The sequence below is a fragment of the Ascidiella aspersa genome, chromosome 5 (assembly GCF_963924565.1).
Source record: "Ascidiella aspersa chromosome 5, kaAscAspe10.2, whole genome shotgun sequence".
Lineage (NCBI taxonomy): Eukaryota > Metazoa > Chordata > Ascidiacea > Phlebobranchia > Ascidiidae > Ascidiella > Ascidiella aspersa.
In genome coordinates, this window is record NC_139451.1 from 31,597,693 (window position 1) to 31,620,041 (window position 22,349).

The following is a 22,349-nucleotide window of genomic DNA, read 5'->3' on the forward strand; positions in this document are numbered from 1 at the left end:
TAAAAATAGAAATCTAAACAAAAAACATTTCCTTGTTGTTATTGTTGGTCACGAATGGATGGTTACAACCGTCACGGTTTAATGCATATTTACCGCCAATATAAACAACAAATGCAAAAAATGCACCGAAGCTAAAATAATTTATTTATAAACCATAATTGGAATTTTTCTGCAACATTTTGTCAAAACTGGTAAAAGAGATGCGGTTCAGTTAGTTTTATTTATAAACTTTCTATGCCTCTATTGTATTCCCCAGAACGAAACTGCAAAGAGGAACTAAACTTTCAAAATGGCCGCATCTTTGTTTGTGTTTCGTCACTGCAAAGTTAATGAGTGACTGACAATACTTTTGTTTCGCCGAGCAAGAAAGCCAACATTTTGTGTCATATGATATTTGGGCGCTGGTCTAGAATCCTAACACATTTCGTCCAAGGGTTTATATTGCTAACAATGTTCGGGTTTGGGTGGGTCAAGTATTCTTATTATTTATTTTTACATATTCATGCCTTCTTTGCAATTTCAAATTTGTCAACTCGTTTCATTAGTGTTAAAATAAATGTGGTACGATTCTTGACCAGTGCTGATGTTTGTTCATTTTACATAGCGTTAAGTCACTTGTAAGCTGTTACCCTACTTTTAACGTTAAATAAAATTTGATGAATAGAAAATCTTACAACAATTTATTGTATTGCAGCCAACACTAGCCCATAATTATAGTACTACTGGTTTTTCACACTTCAACATGGCGACAGCAGATGTTTTGACCACATTTCGAGAAGATTTCACAGAAAAACCTGATATATTGGAACTGCTCAATCAGTAAGTCAGTTAGTTGTTTAAAAGATCATTTTACCCGGCTTGCCTGTTTGCCAAACTTTAGTTTTTGAAGTACTGCCCACGGCTTTTGCAATAAATTCTAGTGTAATCTTGAAGATTTGTACTTACTAGTGCAAGTTTCAAAATGTATTACCGGGTTGAAAGTTACTTGAAACAACTCGTTTACTGATTTGAATATTTTTACCAAGTGTTTATAAATTTTATTAAATACAGAGCAAAATTTTAATTATATTACAGGTTTGCAATAACCCGTTCAAAGACATTTAAGTTCAACTTCTATTATTGGATTAAATTTTCCAAAAAATAATATTTATTTGAATTTTCCCAGTAACTAAAAAAATAACAAACAATGTTTGTTCTGGGCTGTTTTCCAGACCTTGAAATTAGGGATGTTCAAAGTAGAATATGGAATCCAATTCTGCCGTTTATTTAGGGTAATTGGAACCGATATAATTTAATGTTTTACCGCCGATTGTTGCGCCTAATTGCACAAATGCGTGTGGTAAGTTGGCCTGTCGCCGCGGCGACCAATTTATAGTGCTTGCTTTAAACGTAACCTCATAGTGCAGTGTCAGCGTTTTTTCGGGCGACCAATTACCGCGTCTCGCGATAACTTTCGTCTAATAATTAAGTGTGAATCAAGCATTATTGGGCGAGCGACTAACGTGTAATGTCTGGTGTGGAGTTCGCAATTGCCCTAAATGCGTTAAGTTGCAAAAGTAATATTACGTTGTAAAACGTGCTGGCCGTCTACAAAATGCGCTATAGGGTTACTTAAGGTCAACTTTAGGCCAATATTCAGCGAGGTTATGCAGTTATGCACAGCGTAATTGTCAAGAATTCGTTATGTCAGTAGTAAATTTGTATTCTTTGCAGTACATTATTTGACTGCATAACAGATCATGTTAGTCAAAAAAGAAGCACTAAAACCCAACAATGCTTTAATAACAGGACCGAATCACTTAAGACTTCAGTGTGCAGTGTTTCATTGTACTCACTATTGGCAAAAATATAAGTTTTGGCAACAACCTGGACAGTTGACATAATACAGTTTACAGAACTGCTTCAAATGACAGTTGTTAAGAATGTTAAACATATGGGAGATTTTTTTATTATAATGTACACATGTTAGCAAATTGTTTGGGCGATTTATTGCTGTGATTGTGGGCCCTGTAGCGTATATTAGATTAATCCCTTCCCCAAACATAACCAAGGTTAGATAATTTAATAAAATTATACTACAATTCGCTATTCTGAATTCGTTATTCTAGATCCGAAACCTATTATTCTAGAATACCTTGGGATTCTACTTCGAATATCCCTAACCGACAGTGTGTGAAACTTCAGCAGCTCCGCTCGGTTTGATTGACATGATGATATTGACATGCATAATTATTTTTCACATCGTTTTTAACCTCGGTTTACCTTTTAAGTAAACAGGGTGCATTAGTTCGTCACAACAAATTTAAGGGTTCACCAAACCAAAAAAGGTTAGAGATCACTGGTCTAACATACATTCACTATAGGAATTTATAGATACATTATTTCACCAGGTTATGTCATTACCAGGAAATATTCAGCTTTCTTCCCCAAGACTTTAAATCAGGGGGTCGGCAACCTAACAATTGTGTTATAAAAATGTTAGAACAACTGTAAATGAGGCGGGCCTCGAATTTTTTTCATCCTTACTACTAATGAAAAGTGTAATAAAGGTACTTTGAGGAAACGCGATAACCTTATTAGTTAGTGTAATTCAGTGTTTCTCAATCTTTTCCGGGCGCACCTGTCGAGCGAAGCGAGCACGATTTTTTGGGGGTATACCGGCATTTCTTTTAAATTTCTTGCTAGGTTTTATTAGATTGCCGAAAAAAAAATCAAAAAAAAATATATGTTTAATATTTTTGAATATGTTTTCCGTTTGTCCGCGACGCACTTGGGAGCCTTCCATGGCGCAACGGTAAAAAAGGGCTGATCTAGTCCAAAGACAGCATCAAAACGTAAACAAACTGGACGTAAAAAGATAAATTTTGTGCCCGTAGTAAGTTAAAATAGTCAAAAAGTTTTAGAAATGAACTTCTGTCTAGTTGTCAAAGAGGCGGCGGGCCCCATCCGGCCCGTGGGCCGGTAGGTTTGCGACCTCTGCTTTAAATCTACAAACATTTTGGCGCGTATAAAACCGTGAAACGCAACCAACAACTTTACATAAGAAAGCCAATTATTACGTAACAATGGTGGGGAAACTACTACAAGTTCGCAGTACGGAAGTTGCCATTTAAGGTTAAAAGTTACCTACAGTGCTGGTGGTTACTATTTTTATGTGAACTTTTTATAAAATTTTTCCATAAGTACTTTGATGTAACATCCCCTTATGTGCGTTCAGCGCCCCCAAATGAGAAAAAGACCCACAACGCCCCCTTGTAACTCGCCAACGCCCACAAGGGGGCGGTACCGCCCACGTTGGGAACCTCTGGTCTAGGATCCTACCACAGAATTAAAGCAACGCACAACATTTGGGTGAGGGAGGGTTGAGTATTAATATATTTCTTATTTAATAATATTGCTCAACCTACCTAAACCCATACGCACCCTAACCCGAATAACGTTCGTTGAGGTGGATTCCAGACGAGCGTAAAACGGGCTTAGGGTTCAAACATGGTTACCTTTGTTTTTTATCATTTAGTATTCCACTTTAAACAACCCTAATATTCACATCTCCATAAAATTTAGCTAAATACATCGGATTAAATGCACAGTAAAGGTTGTCAACAAACTTACTGTATTTGTTTGTTTATGGTTTCTAAGCTGCATAACTTATCACTGTAACTTGTAAAATAAACTACTAATCACTAAATCTCTTTTCAACCTGGTGTATATTATAAATATTTAAAGTCCAATGTACAAAAAAAAACTTTTAAAAACTAAACTTTTCAGCGATTTGCCTTGATTCAAGTCAAATGTAAAAATAAACAAAACGGCCTATGCTCTATAAAAAGCTATTGTGTTATTCAAAGCATGCGGTCTGACCAATCATGAGGGGCTCGCTGAAGTGACAAAAATGTAGAATCACTTCACTTGTTTAGTAGATGCCTTAAATAAGAATTTCTATATATATATAGACTGTTGCTACTGGGCATAATAATAATACTTAAAAACAGCTCCTCTGGTAATTGTAATTGTAAACCAACATTTCTGCAACCTTTCAAATCGCCTTCTTGAATTTCTATTTTTAGTGATCGCAAGTTTGAAAAGCAGTTTTGTGATGTAACACTCAAGGCGGAAACCAAATGTTTTTCGGTTCATAGAGTTGTGCTGGGCATTATGTCAAAATTCTTTTGCAAACTTTTTACAACTCAGGTGAGTTATAATAAAGGAAGTAATATACACATTTTTTGAACTATGTGAATAGTTGTCTGAAGGGTTTATTAATTCTTACCTTGAGAAGAAAGTTGGACAAAAGTAAAATTGTGCACAGGCTAAAAAAATTGTGATTTGTAAAATTTTTAAATTACAAAGTCATAAACCCTGTAACAAAGTGTTTGAGTTGTTTTTTATAATTAAATTACAATGTCGCTATCGATTCGAACAAAAATACATCAACCAATTTAATTTGGCTGAATTTTTTGGAAAGAGTCAGGTCACTAACCTATAATCACACAGTAAACTAGAAAAAATGTTTCAAAATGGTAATATTATATTTTATCACTATTTAGTTGAAAGTAGCAATATTATTTTAAATTTTATTGTTCATATTCAATGACCAAAAACATTTGGACTAGGTTTATTCGATACAATACGGTACAGTTTATCTAAAGTGTGCACAGGGGTGGACACCAAGCCATGCCTTCCCGCAAATTATATTTTTTACCAACTTAAATAATGTTACTGCAAATTTTTCTTGCGCTTCGCGCCAAATTATTTTGTCTAGTTTTTTTTGTTGTTTTGTAGACATTGCCAGCTCCAAGTCTCTGTGCATATGTTCAATATTACAATTTTTTCTAACATAAATAAAAGTTTAATAATCCAGAACCCCAGAAATGCATATATCTCCTACATCTTTCTTATAGCAACAGGCTGGGTCGGGTGACTCAGATTCCTTTATCATTTGCGCGAATCAATAATGTTTTGGCAATATGGCCGTTGCATTGTGCGTAACATATATTTTTGTGCTTTGTGTGAACTTTCTACTCTATTTTTGTTATGCAAGGCACTGGACAATTACATAAAGTCGACTAAGGTTGAAAACCACTGTTCTGAAACATAACAAAAAGCAGCATGGCTGTCTTGCCAAACCTCTGCATCCGAATTTGATGAGTGATTGAAAACTGGTTTAATCCATGGTCTAAAAATGTGATCGTAATCAAACAATTAAAACATGCTTGCTTTTCGTAATCACTTTTTCATTTTATTAAACCCCTGAACGTTACGCATTACAACAATAATGCTCCATGGGTCACGAACATTGATGTCGCATGCAATCTGTGTACTAAATGATAACACAATTACAATTATCAAGATATATTACAATTATATCTTTAAAAACACTTATTTTTATATTACTAAGTTGTTTTTCATTTTTCGGTTATATATAGAAGTCTTTTGACTTTGCAGTTAAAAAAATTTGAGAAACACTGCTCAATTTATATTACAATATATCTTTAAAAAATCACTAATCACTTTTGTTTATTTTAACCCCTTGAACGCTATAACTTAACAATGCTCCGTGGGCCACGAACATTGATGTCGCAGGCCACCCGTGTACTAAATGATAACGTTAGCCAGATAATATAAATTTACATTATGTAATCACATGTTACTGTTCAGATGAAAGAACAATTTGCTGCAGAGATCAACATTAAAATGAAAGATGAACAACTGGAGAGACTTTTGAATTGCATTTACACTAATGATGTGCAGATTACAAATGAGAATGCATTGGAATTGCATGAGGATGCTGACTACACACAGATTGAATGTAGGCCTATTTGTATATATAATAATCTATTTTAATTTCAAATCCACAGAATATTTTTAATTTCAGCATGTAATGCCCGGTTAAACAATTTCAACTGTATAACTTAGCGCTTTCTCTCGGTGCGCCATGGAAGGCTGCCAGGTGCGCCGTGAGCAAAAGGAAAAAAATATTGAACATATTATATATATGTTTTTATTTTTCCCTTAAGCCTAGCTCATTGATTTCACAGTACTTCCTGTAGAAAACATAATAACACCTACAAAGCAGCAATATCTAACTTAAATAATCCATAATACCATAGTATTAAGACCACCGATATAATAACGCCAAATTTGCAGTAACAATCACAACAAAATAAGATCTAAAATAGTGTAGATAAGACCTAAACATGTCGAAATAAGTCCAAAATTAATTTACTGAATTAGACAAATTAATTTAGAAAATAACGCCTACGATTGTATGGAAAGGGTATAGGATGATTGGGGGCCACATATCTGGCATTGGCCGTTTGCTGTCGACATTTGGGCGCCGCTATTTTGTCCCGGATTTTTCGCCCCTGATTTGGCTTAGGCGGATAGTTGGAGGTGTTAGCAATTGGGTTAGGGTTGAAAATATTCGGGAGGTTAGTGATAGTTATGGGTAGGGTTTGGGGTTAGATAAAATGTGGTATAGGCCTTTAGGCCATTTAGGCGTGATTCCGATTTCGTCATTATTACGACTATTAGGTATTAGTCCTATTTACGCCCTATTCCTAACTGTCTTTTATTCCGAAGTTGATGTTGTTCCAATTTTGGTCTCAAAACTGGACAACCTTTAAAGATTTGCAACTATAAAGCTTATATAATGAAATATTGCAAACAATTTTAAGCAAATACCGGTACACCTAAAAAATTTTGCGCTAGCTTTGCTCGCAAGGTGCGCCGACAAATTTTCATATATTTTTAGGTGCGCCCCCTAGTAAAAAAGGTTAAAAAACACTGGTATAACTTGTAACAATAGTCTCTGTTTTTAAGTTTTATACCAATATTCAATTTATGGTTATTTATTTATTTACAATTTTCCAACACCTTTTCTGTTGCTTATAGTTCTTAAATCCAACTGTGCCAAGTACATCTTGCAAATGGTGGGTGTCGATAATTGCTTGGAAATCCTGGCTCATGCCCATCGATACCACCTCACCGAAATTGAGAAAAGAGCAAAACAAGTGATACATGACAACTTTGAAGCTGTTGTGCAACAAGATGACTTTAAACAACTGGATTTTGACTCTATGTCTGCAATAATCAATCATCAAAATACCAAGGTAACTTAAGTATGACATTTTTTTTTAAATTTATGCTGGAAATAATAAAGATGGGATTTAAAAAACGGGTATTGCTGACTTAGGATTGTTGTGCATTTTAACATCAGCTTGTCTATTTATTCTAAATTCCAGTTTGTGTTTTACAGATATGTATACTTAGACAACCTTGTATAAGCATTTCTAACTTTTTCACCGTTTGTGTGTTTTTCTTATCATTTAGAAACAAGGAGAGTCTGTTTTCACTGGAATTATTCAATGGGTTCACTTCAAACTTTCCAGTCGTAGGGACCATTTTGTGAACCTCTTCTTTCAACTTGACCTTTCAACTTTTTCTGGTGAATTCTTGCAGACCACTGTTATTGACGAGGTTGGTTTAGTTATTTCAATTGCCTTAACTCACTAGGTTTGCATAAAATTACTGCTGCAGTAACTTTAAAAAATCAATTTGTTTACTACATTTTTAAATTTTAATTTGTTTATTAATATACAATACAGTAGTTTTTTGTGTCTTTTATGTTGTGTATTTCTTTTTCCTTTCTAAACAAATGGTAAAATAAAAACAAATTAAAGATGGCATTTTTTTCTCTAAACAAATTTCACATTCGATCATGTTTTATTAATCTGGTTCTGACTACTAATTCACCAATACTAAGTTTTTGCCTCAAATTAATTCATTGATTTTTCCATATAAAAGCATACATCTTTAAAGCTAAATAAGTTATGGTTTGTATGTAAATAATTGTTAACTTACAACTATGTTGTTATTTGCTTTTAAGATTCTTGTCCGAGAGAATGTTGCTTGCTGTCGTTCTGTGATGGACACGGTGAAAAGTTTTGTTCTAAAACCCAAACTTCAAGGTCACCAACCCCAAGCTCAAGGTTACTATTAGTTTAGCAGCAGTTATTTTAAGGGTATATCAAAATATATTCTGATGTCTAGCCACATATGTTTAATTGTGTAGCATATACCAGCATTTTTGCACCTATGTATTTTTTATAGCTCTAGGATTGTTAATCTGATTCATTAATTTTGTTTTTTTTAGTCGCTATTAAAGAAGGTAAATGTAAAAGCTACAAGAATTATTAATCAATTATGAAACAAAATATTGATACAATCTTAGTGTTAATACATTTAAAATGTACTTGCCATTCAACAGACAAATATATATGCTGTATATTTTAGAGTTTTAATGTGTTAGGCACTAACTCAAAAAGCTGTAAACATTAGTATTAAAACTAATGGTTTCAGGCAATAATATGTAAATTGTGGAAAATTACAAACATTATCATTAAGTCGCCTTGTTGAAATTGTAATTTTTATCAAAGTTTACTTGAATGCAAAAGTGTCTACGAAGCATAATATTAATCAAAAATAGCTCGTTTGGTAATTATTTTAAAATTAATAAAAAAAATTAAATATATAAAATTAAAATAATGGTTCACTGGTTATATCATAAAGAAAAAATAATTAAATATATATGTTTCTAATCTAAAGAGATATATTCAGTTAGCAGGGGGCAGGGGCGTATCCAGAAATCCAAAAAGGGGGGTGATCGCGAATCTTCAGCTTAGGGAATTCCCCGTTTTTTGTCTGACGTTACTTACGTCATAAATAGTTAGAGATATGACGTCATAAAATAGCGATTGTAATGACGTCATAAGTAATATCAGAAACAGCCAATTAACATCCAGCAAAAGCAAACTTTTAGACGCAAAGCGAACACGTGCGTCGTCCACACTCCTGCCAGGCGCCAGATGCCAAACCGCTTATTGTGCAATCGTTAACTTCAGGAAAAAAACGAAAACAAGAACGTGAAATATATGTGATTGATTTAGGTAGATCGTTTTTCCCCGGTGGTATTTGATTAGCGCAGCATCTGCAAAAACACTAGTTGAATAGTTAATCTATTTGAGTGTTTTTACCCTTTTTAACTGAGTGCACACCTGGCGAGCGAAGGGAGCGCGATTTTGTTTTGGGAAAAAAAAAACGTTAAAAAATATATTTCCAATATTTTTGAATACGTTTTCGTTTGGCAGCCTTCCACGGCGCAACGGTAGAGAAGCGCTGACCCAGTTCAAACAAAATTTTTTGCACTTACGTAGGCCTAATTAAAATACTCAAAAAGTATTTAAAATGGACTCGTGTATAGTTTGTCGAAGAGGCAGCGAGCCTGATGATTTACAGAGACCGCTTGATTGATTGTTATTAATTGTCGAACACACAAGAAAAGCATCCTGCGTTTACGGTCGACCAAACAAGAAACGAAAAAGGCGTTTTGCGTTTGATTTTGGTTTCGCATTAGCAAGGCGCGTGACCCAATTACACTGAAAAAAACACGCAGCTTCGGACGGTGAGTTAAACCCTTACAAAAACGAACAAAAAACGATACTGTAACTTACGAAAAGGGGGGGGGGGGGTCCGAACCCCCAATCCCCCCCTGGATACGCCACTGGATATATTTAAAATTCTACAAATATTGTTTATTCTCTAATTTAGATGTGTAGCCTACTGCTACAATCTCTGTCTGTCTGTTAATTTGTGCTTTTTTCAATTTATAATTTGAATTGTGTTACTCTCAAGCAGAATCAACAAAGATTCTGATGGTTGGAGGTTCCAATTCAAACAAACAATGTGTTCTAATTGATGTAGTGACCAAGCAAAAAGAAGTATTGCCGGTAAATAATGGTGTATAATTACTGTGTAATATGTAAAAATGTACATTATTAAAAATACAAAGTTCACTTTCCACTAAAACAACAAACAACCAAAATGAAGTGAGCAGTCTAAAACTATTTTTAAAAACTTCACTTAATTGATTTATCTAATTTTGACCGATACAAAACGATTTGCAGATAACAAAACTTAATGGGAATTTGTTAAACAAGTTGCGCATATTGTGAACATATGATTAACCGTAAAATTCTATGCCACTGTTGCCGAATCGCGTTTTTTGCTCCGCTTACGCTGACAGCACAAACAAATGTTGAGTATTTTTCAACTGTGCTTCTATTTTGGTGTCATATATAGCATAAGGGCGCCACCAAACAGCATATCGTGGTGTAGCAATATTTGGGTGTTGTTGTATATTGCGTTAATCAAAGCCCCTGTAAAGCAACCTGTATTGTGATAACGTAAAGTCGTATACCTTCCAGACTTCTCACGAGGCTTCTTTAGTTTATAGCAGCTTTATAATGTTGCAGGTATCGAAAGTTTGTGAGAATTTAAAAAAAATCAAATGTGTTGGGTTAAACATCTACAACACGAAAAAAAATGAATAACATAAATCTCAGTACTAAGCTTTTGGTCGCCGCTAGTAGTTTGTTATCCAAAAACATTTGTTATCCAAAAACAAGCCTGTTTTAACAAAGCTTATGTTATTCGGCTTATTTCGTGCTTTCGTTATAGCCCTTGAAATTTGATATACATAATATTTCCTGATTGTGTTTTTGTTTTAATGCGCGATCTAACTGTGGCGTTTTACCCAACTTATGTTCGTATATTTCCAGCAACCGATCTTGCCAGTTTATGGCGCGACTGCGGTGAAGTTTATGAACAAGATTTTCATCTTTGGAGGATTTGGTGAAAACATGAAAAGTTGTCAAATGTTTGACCTCATCGATCGAACTTGGACAGTTTTGGCCGATATGCCAGAAGGCCGATATGGTGCCGCTTGTGCTGTTTTAAATGGTGAGAAACAAATTATTTATTCAAAAGAATAAGTGAACCTATGTTGAACATACGCACGTTCGCTTTGGCATTGAAAATTGACGGAAACGTTACAGACTGGTTTCACTATTTAGTCGACTCTTGGCTGTCCGCAATACGTCCGTATTAAAATGCACACTGCAAGTTTCGAAAATTATAAAAATCGCGTCGCCGCAGACATTTTATTTGTACAACCTGTTGCGTAAACGAGCTTAATATGAACATTGTTTTCCCCAAGATTTAAATAGCAGCTTTAGGAAGTTACCGGAAACCTTTTCGAAATTCTAACTTTACGTCGTCGTGAGGATTGAAGCATTGCAAGTAAACCGTGGGTTCGAAGTTGAACTCAGAACCCCGGACATGCTGCTCGTGCCTATTTAATCATTTTTAACCTATTTTAAATGAACCACTTGAACCAACAGTTCCCAAACTTTTTGTTGGCGGCGCCCTTTAAAAACTTATCTAAACTCGCGGCGCCGTAATGAATGCAGAATGGTGCCTACCATGTCCTTTTGACCTTGGATAGCTTGCCTAACTAGTTTTTTTTTAATTAACTTCCTATTGATACTATCCACACAAAAATCCGCGCAACATAATCTGCTGTTCTGCAAAAACTTATTGGCTTTGCACAATGGGCCTAAATAGCACATCTGATTTTAATTGAGTAAGCCTACAATTGTGACATTGACAATACCATTATATTGAGGTTCTATTACCCAATAGCCAATAAAAAAATAAAGCGGCGCCCAGTTTGGGAACCTCCGACTTAAAATGTAATTTATGTTTGTATAGATTGTGGAAGTCGCGTAAAGTATAACTTCATATTTTTATTGATAACCAACAATGTCACCCTCCCACAAATCAAAGTGGCTGGGTTCATTTATTTACTGGACATGCATTAATTGTTGGGATTCATATTTAATTTACTTGCACGAACAAAAATCGTCAAATAAAATACGAACATGAGCTCTGCGCAGGGGCAAACAAAAATATGTCGGTCACTGTGTTACGTGGTTTCACAAAGTTCCAAACCCGAATACTCGGCACAGTGCATTACTCGGCCGGGTCGAGTACTTATCTTAGAAACGCATTTCCATATCATTTTCGCGTATTAAAAAATGTATTCTGTTCAAAAACGTCAACATTTCGATCGGAATATGACGAAATATGAACAATTGCCCGAGTATAATATATGAGCTTGTTTTTTGTTGTTGTTGCGTATGTTTTGTGTTTTAGAGCTCCGTTTAATATAAATATTTTTGCTTTGAACCCAGGTTTGATCTACGTCACCGGTGGTCTTGACGAAATCGACATGCAACTATCAACTTGTATCATCTACGACCCCGACAACAATTCCTGGAGCAAGGGGCTTGACTTGATGCAACCGAGATATTACCACGCAATGGTCGAATTTGAAGGTAAGGATCAAAGTTGACTTTACCTCGCATCGCTATCAGCTGTTTGCGAGTGTTGCCAACTTTCTATCGTATAAGCATTGTAACGTAAACATAAAAGTATGTGTTTGTTGCGGTCACGTATAGGAGCTGAATTATATTTTTGTCAACTCGGGTTTAACAGATAAATACTCTCGATATTATGATTATGAGGTTGGAATTTTTGGTGAACTATTTAACTTAACCGTTTGATGACTTTTGAGCAATTTTAAGGCAACTGCGCTTGTTATGACGTCACTGATTAACGAAATGTTTCCCTTAAACTGCTAAGCGGACCCTACTTAAGAAGGATTGTTAATCTGTTATAGATTGCCCGGTTAGTTTATTTACGTGACATCTGTCAGTGTAAAATAAGGTTATTGGCTCCGTAGGATGATTTAAAACCTTTTTCAATGTCATTTATAACCATCCCTAATTTTATTTTTATGTTATGTAAACCTACAATATGACTTGTCTGGTATACGGGCTTCACTTTTTACCCGTCCTGGCCACTCTAATCTATTTGAGGCCGTTTCGTATTTTGCGAAACTGGAACATTTTGCTATGTTTTCTCAAGGGGCATTTGATAAAAATGCAAAAATTTGCCCATAACAAGTGAAGCTTTATTAATATTAAACTTTTGTGTTGAGTTTTTGTTTGTTGTTTTGCCAGGTTCGCTTTTTGTTATTGGTGGATGGAAAGACTCATCAAGCCTCAACTCATGTGAGAAGTTCTCGGATAATCGGTGGTCAGCAATTCAACACATGAATGAGACTAGAAGAGGTGTATCAGTTGCTGCGTTTCAAGGAAACATTTACGCAACTTGCGGTTTTAAGGGTAATTATATTGTTTACATTCTTGGATAAACATTCAATAGGCTCGTAAATATTTATTTAGGCAAAACAAGCGCAAAACTAACTGCTTTTAATCATTTGTAAAAACTAATGGATCCGATCCGATACTGAAGTCTTTATCAGTGTACACGTACAGGAATTTATTAAAACACGCGAAGGCCTAAACAAGTGGATTCCTTATTCAAATAGAATTCAATACAAAACAATGTTAATAAAACAGAAACAGAATCAGTAAGTTAAACATCATTGCCAAACACTTACAAGTAACTAACAAAATGAGCTCCTACCGCGACAAGGTAGTAACACCAACTGCCGTAAGGACAACTACAATGTCAAGGCACCATGTGCTCAGTGACCTTTGACCGCAAGTCATAGAATGATCACACAATTAAATAGGTCATAAAGTACTTACATAAAAATGCGGTTTAGCAAGCTCACTGTTATTTTTTTTCTTAAAAAAGTGAATCGCAACGAATAGAAAGATTAACGAACACTCGGCAATGTATACCAAACGCAAGAATAGAACCATAACAGTCCGTCCCAACATCAACTCATTTACTGCGTTGATGTGACACGCACAATATAGGGCCGTCAGTACAGCAATGCACCTTGGCTCCCTCGTATACCATCACAGCAACCGATCAACCTCAAGTTGACAGGACGAAAAGTAAGAACCCAATGATATGTTGACGAACTCATCTGTCGCTCGACGACCACCGTACTTATCATCTGGGCGAAGCATCCAACCATTGGATATATTTCCTTTTATCTTCTTGCATTCTTTACACGCGTTGAAGTAATATCGATTCCGCTCATCATTGGCGAGATGTGAACATTCACCACAGTCTTCGTACTGCGCTGCATCTGTGGTTTTACTGATTACACGCACAACTCGTTTAGTGTGCTCTTTACTAGGCTCACTGACCTTAGGAGTCACTCTTACTGGGCACGACGATCTGGCCAAATTGCCAGGGCTTTTCCATTTCTTCCGACCATGGAAGTGGTTGTCACCAGGTTTGTGCCTCCTCGGAAAAACACCAACACAGTAGTGGCCACTAGACGACATAAAGAGTTCAACGTCTTTGTTGAACATTGTTGCTCGACCACGAGCAAGATCAAGTACAGCACTTGCTTTCCGAAGTGACGACCTGCTAAGCAACAGGGGCAAGTCGTTCTTGACGACAGAAACGTCAATGCTGCACAATTTTCCACCAACACAAGCAGGAATTAGGGCTTGGGATTTGGAAATGACTCTCTTTCGGTCACCAAATTTAAAAACTGTACGCGAAGGAGTGATTTTAACGTCACGTTTAAACTTGAAATGTAAATTACGTAAATAATTTCGCAGCCACCGTTCACCACAGACAGTTTTCGAACAAGCAGTGTCTATAACTGCCGACTTGTAGGTTTCAGCTACACAACTGTTGGTAACACTTGAAAATAGCACAATGTTGACTTCATCGTCTGAAACATCATTAGAAGAAATAGACGTATTACAACTTTTGTGAGGACATTTTGCCGCCCAATGCATTTTAGAATCACATATGACGCATCTAGATATTTTCCCAAACTTATCAATAGGATTGAACTTTCTTTTATCAAAACCTTTTCGATGTCTTGGATTACTGGCTACGTAAGATTCTTCTTTGACGTCAATATATTGTGACAGTTTATCAGAAATTGGGCTTTCAGTAAATATGCGTTTTAGAGCAGACTTCATGGATTCAAACCTAAGGTCACTTGCAAATGTCAAAGCCTATTGTCGTTCTTTAGAAGTTAAATTTGCGCCGTCCAGCAGTTTAAAAGAAATAATTGTATCAGGCAATTCCATCTCGTGAAACGTCATCTTATGCGATAAATGTTCAAACTCTAAAATGTAGTCAATCATCGTCATATCAGTACTTTTATCAAACCTTGTAAACTTGGTGTATGTAGAGTACGCATCATCTACAGACTCCGTCTTAAACGCTGCATCGAGTTTTCCAATCAACGTTGACATTCCATTCTCCGCGTGTAGTTCCTCGCGCGTTAATTGCGAAACAGCCTTTTCCGCTTTCGAGTTTCCCTCTAGGCTCTCCAACAGAACAATAATTGCCTGTTCTTTCTTGACGACGCCCGTGACAAGCTGCCACATTTGTACCTTGTTCTTCCATGCAGAATAAGGCAAGTCGTCTTTAAACTTTGGTGGAGATCTCTTTGCACTTGTTGCCATTTTTCGTGTTTACAACTGGTTTCCTGTAACCATCCTCTGCTACCATGAAAACTAATGGATCCGATCCGATACTGAAGTCTTTATCAGTGTACACGTACAGGAATTTATTAATACACGCAAAGGCTTAAACAAGTGGATTCCTTAATTCGAATGAATGATACAAAACAATGTTAATAAAACAGAAACAGAATCAGTAAGTTAAACATCATTGCCAAACACTTACAAGTAACTAACAAAATGAGCTCCTACCGCGACAAGGTAGTAACACCAACTGCCGTAAGGACAACTACAATGTCAAGGCACCATGTGCTCAGTGACCTTTGACCGTAAGTCATAAGAATGATCACACAATTAAATAGGTCATAAAGTACTTACATAAAAATGCGGTTTAGCAAGCTCACTGTTAATCTTAACAATTTGTGTCTAAAATTTGTCAAGAAAATTTGTAAAACAGAAGAAAAGTTTTTGTTCAACTTGCAGTTTACTCGAAATAGAGACGACGACACGACGTTATCTTCAACAGAACTTAATTAATATACTTAGAATGTTTTGAAACGAGTGTCGCTAAAATCATTTGGTTAGTCTAAACTTACGCAAATTCCCCATAAACCACAATTAAAAGCATCCCAATATAAATATGGAAGGGCCTTGGAGCTTTTAACATTGTTGGTCCACTTGTAAAATAACTACACACTAAGTATTTACGAAGTTATGCGTGGGCCACTAGGTAATGGCGGCTGTTTACCCCCTCTCGGTAATCCTTAACGTTTCCCAATTAACAAAACGCACAAGAGGTAAAGATAAACTTAATATTGCGCTACAAGTGTCCAGATATTTTTATTTGTTTTATTATTAATAAATAAAATGGCGAAAAAAGCACAAGGAAAACAAATTATTATTGGAGAGCTTTCATGCATCTAACGACCATCTACTTTTGTGCATCGCCATATTTCCTCTTTGTTAGAAGGTAACATCGCGAAACAGCGTAACATATAGTCGGGGCACTTTCGGCATATTTACCCTGATAAATGGCGTTGCACATAAAAGGACACAATTCACAAATGTTTTGCACGGCTACAAAGAATAATTGATCGGGGGGGGGAAAAACACGATATTCGTTGTTTCATACTTAACCACGAGCTCACGTTTTCCCAGAATAAACACGTCACAGGACACAAATAAAACAGGTGATATACCGTTTCCGTGGCCTTTTTGCAGAAAGTACATTGGTTAGATTCGGTTTTACCAAACCAATAAAGGGAATCATTTGTTACAATTGCGCCCAAGTTAAAATTTATCTGGAAGCTTCTTAGTTTGCTTTCGATTGTTGAATGTATACAGGTTACGATAAATGCTTTCCGTAACTTAAGTTCCAGCGCCATTCAAGTGCCCAGCTAACAACTGTTCAGTGTATAAAGTAGATATCACGACACATCAGGTCAACTTGTACTTTGAACTGGGGATGCCCGATTTATATTCCGATAGCGATAGACGATATTTTTATAAATTAGAATATTAAACGTCATTACTATGCTCAAACATTCAAAATCAATGAAGTTAAAACTTACACATTTTTTCCAAGTTAAAAGAAAAATTGGACAAATGTGCTTTAGTCTTAAGAAGTTTAGTTACCACATGTTGTTAACGTATATAATGTTTTGTTTAATTTTTTTATAGTTTTTTTGTCCAACGATAACATCCAAAGAAGTAAAATAAAGTTAAATATCATATAAATAGCTTATTTTGCCGATGACCTTGCCATTAGCTGAAAAAATTAACGTTAAATAACTTTGTCATAAGGGAACATCGTAGGTTAAGTTAAACTTGTAAAAATATGTTTTTCAAGTTAATCAATTCAAATAAGTTTTTTTTTTAATTTTTCTGCGTTATATCGCCTCTTTCCCCGATCGCTTTTTGAAAAGAAACCGACAACACAAGTGGTGAAATAAAAAATAAGTTTGTCCATACTTTACCAATTGTGCTTTTTAACCAGGTGGGAGGCTACGCACAGTAGAACGATACGACCCCAGAAGCAACTCGTGGACTCAAGTTCGACCCACCAACGTTGGACGATGGTTCCATGCAACTTGTGTGTTGCAAGGAAAGCTTCATGTTATTTGCGGGTGAGGATTCCAAAATTGAAATAATCAAACCACCGTGAATAAAAACTACAAATATTAATAAAATCGGTACACTGTAGTGGGATTTATTGTTGCTTTTCGTAATTTTATATATTTTTTCTTAAAAAGCGAACAAAATGATGGCTTTGTTGCTATTCGCCCGAGACACAGATATAATTGCAATTAAAACAAACAAAAAACTGCTTTAAGAATTCACTTTCACCATTGTTGTCATAAAAAGCACAAGTAAGGTTAGAGTAATAATTAAATGGCTTCTTAATTGTATTTGGGCTCAGATTGGAGCTTACTTCAATTCTATTTTCCCGATGTGAAACTCATTTTTCTTGGCGTTTATGTTTTCTAGATATATTTAACCTATGTTTTTCGGCATTAATACTTGGCTAAACAATATTCGTCGGTTAAGAATGTCACTGATTGTTTCTAATAATAATGCTTGCCAAAGTTTAACAAATTGTTTATATCGTTGTTCTGCATCTTGTTGTTACAGACACAAAGAGAAATCGGTGGAAGTTTACGACCCGCAAGAAAACAAGTGGACCGTTTGTTTCCACACTGATGATTTTGCCACCTACGGTTGTATTGTTGCAGTTTAAATGGCGCAGAGCCTTTTATTGCCTTTGCCTAATTCCACAAAGTTTTTTAGCGTCCACTGTCCAGTGCCCATTTGCTTCACATATTCAAGTCGTATGTTAACATTTAGGCTGTCTTAAAGCTCTCATTAAAGGTGTCTTTTTTTTCCAATTTTCTAATGACGTTAATCATTAAATGTGGACGACATTGCCTATTTATCTCGTTTTTAAAGTTTTTTCAAAAGTTACTACAAAACTGGGTATTTTTACATAACCTGTACAATATTATATGACTTAATGTGTACTGTACACCTTTAGTTTGTCATTTTTCTTTTTTTGAAGAAACTAGTTATTTATGCTAAAGCTCAGAAGCAAGCTTGTTTTTGTTTTTATTTAAAGTTGTTATTTGTATGATGCAAGTTGCGAGCCCCACCCAGTGACGGATTTTTTGTCCTTTATATTTTTCTAATAATATTTGTTCTACAAAAATACAATTTTCTGTAAAAATTGATATTTATCATCTTTTAGACAAAATCTTTTGTAAAAATTTGCATTTTTCTTCTTTTCGACGTTTTGATTTTTTTGTTATTCGTCGACGACATTTATAAAATAAAGTTTCACGAAACTTTCAAAAACCTAACCCTTTTTTAAACCGATTAATTTTCCTTCACTTTATTCCACTTGTTACACCAGGGTTTGCGCTTGACATAAGCTTGGCGCTTTGTTGTACAAGATGCTCGATTAAAGAAATGCGACTTGCGTGTTAAGTTGAAACACTTCAGCCCCGCGATCTTATACCTTCTAAATTCTTCTTTGTTCAGTTTTCAAAGCGGCATTGGTTTTGTCTCACTGTTTCTTATTACATTTCAACAGTTATAGAAATGTGTACGAGTGGTCTTTATCAGGGATCGGCAACCTTTTTGCACTGCGGACCGGTTTAAAACTGAAATTTTGTTGCGAACCGGCCTTAAAAAACAAAAAACCTTTAACAAAGAAAATTTATTACAACTTTTTTTTAATGTGAGATGCTTCCATCTATTAATTATTGAACTTACTGAAACCTGCGGGAGGCATCTGGCAGCCAAGCAATTCAACCTAGCCCACGGCCCATTGCAATAAAACTTATAGGCCTTTACGTTTTTCTAAATTACGCTAACTTGTATCATAGCCTACCATTAAATTACACTAACTTGTATCGTAGCCTACCATTAAATTACGCTAACTTGTATCATAGCCTACCATTAAATTACTCTAACTTGTATCATAGCCTACCATTAAATTACTCTAACTTGTATCATAGCCTACCATTAAATTACACTTGAATATCATTATTACCTATTCCTACTCTTACCAGCTTGTCAAAAATAGGATATTTAAAACGACACTTTGTATAATAATGTATTTTAGATCCGTTTTTTTTTAACCAGGCCCTACACGACACTTTCTATAGTTACGTAATACCAAAACTTAAAAAAATATAAAAAAGTGCGAGCCAAGACCGACAGCTGAAAAGTATAGAACAGACATCCAAGGATGCCGGATTGGCTTTTTTGACAACAAATTTCAACGTGGTTGATTTTAAAAAAATCTTTTAGGCTTGTTTTTTCCGTCATTTTTATCGAGGCTTAAACTAAAAATATAGAGGTGAAGCGAGTGGGTAGATTATGAGTTCTCATTAGTGTCTTTGCCTGATGAATTACCTACTTCTTCATTGGGGGAGATTGTACAAAATTGTTCATTTAGCTATTGTCTTATTCTGATATAAATTGACTCGGTTTTCGTTGGCTTAAAGCAGTGGTTCTCAAACTTTTTTGAGCGCGATCCAAATCTGAGTTTTATGAGCATCTCACGACCCAAGCCTCAAACATCAAAAAATGTACTTTTTCTGACATGCATGAAATAGAAAAAGACACACACAACCAGATGTAGTACACAGTTCTATGAAACGATGATTGATTACAAACAAATGATTAATTCATTTTAGTGTGATTGGTGAAACTGAACTTTTTTCCTTTATAATATCAGCGCGGCTTGTTGTGGTGACTAAAAGCTTTCTTACCAGCTACTGTAGCTGGCTGCCATCAAAACGTTCATAAAACCACTTATGATGCAATAATCCAGGTTACAGATTTGAAGACACTTGAAAAGCTTATGATGCAATGATACAGTTATGATTGAATTGAAAATATTTGAAAAATGAAATGAAAAAAGTTGAAAAAAGCAAAAAAACGCGAGCAACGAAAGGATAAGAAAATAATTAGCGATAACATTTAGTCGTTCAGCCGGTGCTTGTAGCATGCCGAGAGCATCACGTTTTGCTGTTCATTGTGTTACTCTTCCTATGATGGTCCAAGATTCCAAAAATAATCTGAGACTCGTCGAAAAGAACACCAAAGGGACGTGGCAAACAAGGACGCAAAAAGTCTGCAATCTCATACCATGCTGTTTCCAAAGCCACCAAATTGCTTTTGGTGCCGCTTCAATGATAGCACGAGAGTCAGACAACAGAAAATAATTATTTTTGGAAAAAAAATGTTGAGAACTAAAACTGCTTGGGTTTGAAGTCGGGCGCTAAATGCAGAAAAAAATTGTTTTAAAATTGAGATATCTTGTCATTACAGGCATTTGAAGAGAACCCATTATACGTTAATTCGAGCTTCATAAATAATTTACCTAAAGAAAATCACGCACATCGAAGGACACTTCTTGTTAAGTTTAAAATTACACTCTCAACCTCCACATTTGCTGACTGCCCATTAAGTTGGCTTTCCAATATTATTGCAACGTGGAAATTTTGCCGTCAGCACGCCTTGTTTGTCGGAGAGCAAGATTAGTTTAAATCTGTCTGGTTATCAGGTGTTCAACAAGATTTCCCGTAATTTTAAACTCAATACTTTTACGTTCGAATCATTTCTCTACCGTAATTTTGTAAATTTTACATAAAATCCCCGATAAAGGCATCCTGGATAGGCAGCCTAAACTTCGGTAAACAAACAAATACCAGAATAAATTCAAGTATGGACTGCGTTTTATGAACTACTATAGTTCTGTATACCTGTTTTTCCTTTTTTTTCTTATCTGAACCTCTCAACTCTCTCAGTATATCCAAAATTGGCTAGCTCTTCTGAAAATCGATCTTTTCAAGTAGAATAAACTCCGTTGTTTCCGATTAAATGGAACAGCAGGCCAATAGCCAACTTGTCTGTTAATGAACCAGTCTCCTTGCCAATTGAGCAGAAATAACGTACTCTTTGCATCCAACGAATCGTTTCAACATCGTTTTATATGTAGCTAAAAAGTAATACATGTTAGTAGAAAATCATTAATATATACATTACTTATCTGTGACTTTAAATGCGGATCGTTTTTTTTTGTTGACTATTTTTTTGTTTGAACTTTTCATTTTCTCAAAAAATGAATCATTATAATTTTTAAAATGTATTAAATTGTTTTATACTATTTTAAATACCACTTTCAATACAAATTTGTATTTGCGCCTTCAACTGTACACCTATACATAGACATATGAACAAAAAAGGCCTTAAAGCGAAAGTTGTTATGCTTAATCTGGTAATCAAGTCGAACTGTTTAATTACGAATTGTAATAAAATCGTAACAAGCTTTTGCACTTCCTGATCATCAGTTACCCACAAATATTGTTGTGCATAACTATACAGAGATGATTTATATGTATCTGTAATTGTAACGGAAACAATATTCCGGCCATTTTGTGTCACTTAATCCCGCTTTTGAATTACGCCAGTGTCGATATATATAAATAATGCAAAATTAGATCGTTGTAAACATTTAGTCGGGTCGTCAACTGAAGTAGTTTAATATGATTAGATTTATTAAAATTGGTTCTCAGCAAGATTTTTCAAAATTTACGAAAATTGCGGAAGCAATAGGAAGACATGTCCCATATTTAGTAAAATTAACCTTATTAATGCTGCAGTCATATTTCTCCTTGGTTCACCTTGAGCTTGCAAAAAGTTCAGTGAAGATAATTGGACTGGTATCCTTACGCCTAGTATTTGGGTCACCACGATAAGGTTGCGAAACACTGGATGATAGACAGATTGATAAAAAGGCCTTACAGTGAAAGTTGTTATGCTTAATCTGGTAATCAAGTCGCACTGTTTAACTGCGAATTGTAATAAAGTTGTGACAAGCTTTTGTACAACCTGATCATCAGCTATCTACAAACATTGTTGTGCATAACCGGAAAAAAGACTGGGTATTACAAGTGTAATCTGTTTGTTTGGTAAGTTTTATTAACAACATAAATATTTTATTACCAACATAAACATAAATACATTTTT

At 35.2% G+C, this 22,349-nt stretch overlaps 2 protein-coding genes across 2 annotated transcripts in view; both read left to right on the plus strand.

Annotated features, from left to right (window-relative positions):
• Positions 1–18,899, plus strand: part of LOC146146347 (kelch-like protein 23) — a 63,901-nt gene extending 45,002 nt beyond the window's left edge. Inside the window, exon 8 of the mRNA XM_083390728.1 lies at positions 17,946–18,899. Coding sequence (XP_083246854.1) covers positions 17,946–18,051 — 106 coding nt within the window. The 3' untranslated portion in view covers positions 18,052–18,899. The remainder of the gene's footprint in view (positions 1–17,945) is intronic.
• On the plus strand, positions 365–13,117 carry LOC146146351 (kelch-like protein 7). The gene is made up of 10 exons (XM_083390073.1): positions 365–819; positions 4,068–4,191; positions 5,659–5,809; positions 6,895–7,112; positions 7,333–7,479; positions 7,889–7,991; positions 9,697–9,788; positions 10,620–10,800; positions 12,093–12,236; positions 12,924–13,117. The coding sequence occupies exons 1-10, from the start codon at positions 743–745 to the stop codon at positions 13,115–13,117; spliced, it is 1,431 nt and encodes a 476-aa protein (XP_083246199.1). The 5' UTR covers positions 365–742.
• Positions 18,900–22,349: the final 3,450 nt, after the last annotated feature.

Excerpts from the sequence above, each read along its gene's own strand:
- LOC146146351 (XM_083390073.1), top strand. The coding sequence starts at position 743 with ATGGCGACAGCAGATGTTTTGACCACATTTCGAGAAGATTTCACAGAA. Across the intron at positions 7,992-9,696 it reads TCACCAACCCCAAGCTCAAG|AATCAACAAAGATTCTGATG; the intron begins GTTACTATTAGT and ends ACTCTCAAGCAG. Across the intron at positions 10,801-12,092 it reads CGCTTGTGCTGTTTTAAATG|GTTTGATCTACGTCACCGGT; the intron begins GTGAGAAACAAA and ends CTTTGAACCCAG.